The 2,854-nt window shown below is 45.8% G+C and overlaps 1 protein-coding gene across 1 annotated transcript in view; it reads right to left on the minus strand.

Annotated features, from left to right (window-relative positions):
- Window positions 1-1,845: 1,845 nt before the first annotated feature.
- LOC103354802 (calcineurin subunit B type 1) overlaps window positions 1,846-2,854 on the minus strand; it is an 8,256-nt gene continuing 7,247 nt past the window's right edge. Inside the window, 1 exon segment of the mRNA XM_074465717.1 lies at window positions 1,846-2,670. Coding sequence (XP_074321818.1) covers window positions 2,623-2,670 — 48 coding nt within the window. The 3' untranslated portion in view covers window positions 1,846-2,622.

Genomic DNA, 2,854 nt, shown 5'->3' on the forward strand with positions numbered 1-2,854 from the left:
GAACAGTTTACTGTCATTTACAGATTGTTCCTGTTCTGTTAAATTACAGATAATATCCAGTAAAGTCACCAGACAAGGATTCATTGACATGGTAGCTTCAAAACACTGTGAGGAACGTCCACATCCAGGATCTGGACTTGTTCAAAGCTGCTTTGTTCTTCTGCAACGTGTGGCCGTAAAGCTGAACTATTTTCCTGGATTTAAATCTGATCACAGGTCAGTATTTTACAGATGTTTGCTGTTATTGTCACAGTTTGTCAACATGACAGGATTTGAGCGTTTCAACCTGTTTCTTCTTCATCTTCTCCAGATTCTCTCCGTCTTTCAGTTTGTCTTCTTGCAGGGCTTGATGTCCTTGAAAGCAGCGCTGAACACACAAACTGATGCTTCAACACTCATCGTGTTGTTCAGGTGGCCTCCGTCTGGTTTCTGCTGTTTTCGCTCCCAAACAACAAACCAGCGTGAGACGACACAGACGGACCCCGATGTGTGGCGTCCACCAGAACCTTCCCTGAAGCTGCTATTTACAGAACTCCAGCAGGCCCTGAACACAACCCTGACCTCCAAGTAGAGCTACAGAGGTGCAGCTGCTGCAAATACAAACCCATGAAGAACATGTTCCAGGACTTCCAGACTGCATGTGACACCAGAGCAACGCTGACAGCGTCCCAATACTTTCTCCTCCAGATGCAGCGTGTCCATAACAGCGCAGGTCCGACTACATCCAGTGGGACTTTGCACAGCGTGAACCTGAACGCTGCTTCTTCTGGCCGTTCTGAGCCACAATCCTCTTGCAGCTACATCACAGCGTCTCAGGTGAAGTTTCAGGTGCAACACGACGACAGAATCCCAGTTAGATGATGCTGCATGAAGCAGGACGTCCTCATTGATGAGCTGCTGGAGAACTACGTCTTAAATCGTTGATCAGTGGTGAGTTCAGAGCAGCAGCTAGTGATGGATCAGTTCATCCAGAAATGCTGCTGAGCCGAAGGTTTATAGAGAACCTCCACAACAACTCGTCAGCATGTTTTCACACGTTTTATTTGAAAATGACTGAAATGTTGGACTGAATGTCAAAACGGTGTTTTTCTGTCAAGTACGTGTTTTTGGCCTCTTTATTTAGTGAAAACAGAAAATCATCAAAATGACAAATAATCAGCCAGAAACAGTGAAAACAGAACATTTAACCAGATCCCATCTTCAGATCTGCTTCGGTGCTGAAGCACATCAGATCCAAACCAGCATGTCAGCACCCTGAAACCAGACAACAGCACAGCAACAGCTCCTGAGTTCTGTGGATCAGAACCACTGTTTCTGTGGACGGACCGAGAAGCTGTCCTCAGTGGAAACAACTCACACAGGCAGGTAGAAATACATTCAGTACGTATTAACCAGCAGCCTCGACCGGATCAGCGCCAGTAGCTTCCTGTCGGCCCTTAATGCTCAGAGTTCAGTACGGAGGCCTGCGAGGGCCACAGCCTTATGGCTTCCATCTGCTGCTGCTTTACAGACACACTCCTAACAGGAAGTGGTTCATTTCAACAAAATAAAATCAGTCAGAAACCGTAAAAACAGACCGCTGTCAGATTTCTCCTTCCTGCTGATGTTCGACGGTCAGCTGGGAAATCCATTCACTCGTGTCGGACACGTTTCTCGTCACTTTACACACATTCTCAGTCCTTTAGTTTTAATTAAAACTGTTTCCTCATTTTGGACAGATTTTGAGTATTTTGGACCATTTGAGGCATTTTTTCAGCAGATTTCCAGTTTGGACTGTTCTGACTCGTTCTGGGTCGTTATGAACGACGTCTAGTTCAGGACAAGTCTGGACTTTTGGGACACACGAGTCATTTTTAACTTGATTTGGACAAATTTCTAGTTTTTCTGGACAGTCTTGAGTTGTTGTGCTCGATATCCAACAAACTCTGGACAAGGTTCTGGTCATTCTGGACACAGTTCCAGTCCTGTTGGGTACATTTTGTGTCACTTTGGCAAAATTTCAAGTAATTTTCAGTTTCTTTGGACAAAGTTTGGGGACATCAACTGATGTAGGACAAGGTCTGGTCATTTTTGGAACATTTTGAGTCCTTTTGGATCAAATTTTGAGACTTTCTGGACAGTTTTGAGTCATTTCAGGCATATTTAGAGCCGTTTATGAACTCGTTTTAGGCTCATTTCAAGTCATTTTGGACAGTGTTGAGACTTTCTGGACACTTTGGAGTAGTTCTGGATGAGCTGTTCCACCATGCAGCAGCAGTGTGAGAAGATATTTTCTTCCTGAACTAAATGAAACTCGTGTCACAGAAGCAGCACAGGTCCAAACAGCTGGACGTTTCCTCAGAACCACAGACTGAACCACGGACTCCCATCACCGACTGACATCCAGCACAGCTTCACCATCACGTCGGCTCCTCAACATGTGGACTGTTGCTATGATTCAGTAGAAAGCTGAAGGACCATCTCACAAAGTTCCACCTGCAGCGGCTCCCAAGTCCAGAAGATGACACCAGAATAAATAGAAGAACCCACAAACCCTGAACACCAGTCACATCTCCGGCTCCATCCTGAGCTCAAGTCTTCATCCAGCAGCTTTCAGAGTGCTCAGAGTTCAGTCAGGAGGCGTCACACGTCCACCACCATCTTTTTGTGAACGTCCAAACCGCCGACCACCTGAAGGAGGCCACACAGAACCAGATCCAGTCACATCTCAACCCTCTGAACCAAAACCCACCACACGTGATCTTTGATCACCAAAATGACATTTATGAGCCACAAACTGTACAAACAGGAAGAATCCTCACATTTACAACGTTCACATGGTCCCTGAACGCATCACTGAGACACATCTACCCTC

This window comes from Stegastes partitus, unplaced genomic scaffold (genome assembly GCF_000690725.1).
Source record: "Stegastes partitus isolate 25-593 unplaced genomic scaffold, Stegastes_partitus-1.0.2 Scaffold120, whole genome shotgun sequence".
Lineage (NCBI taxonomy): Eukaryota > Metazoa > Chordata > Actinopteri > Pomacentridae > Stegastes > Stegastes partitus.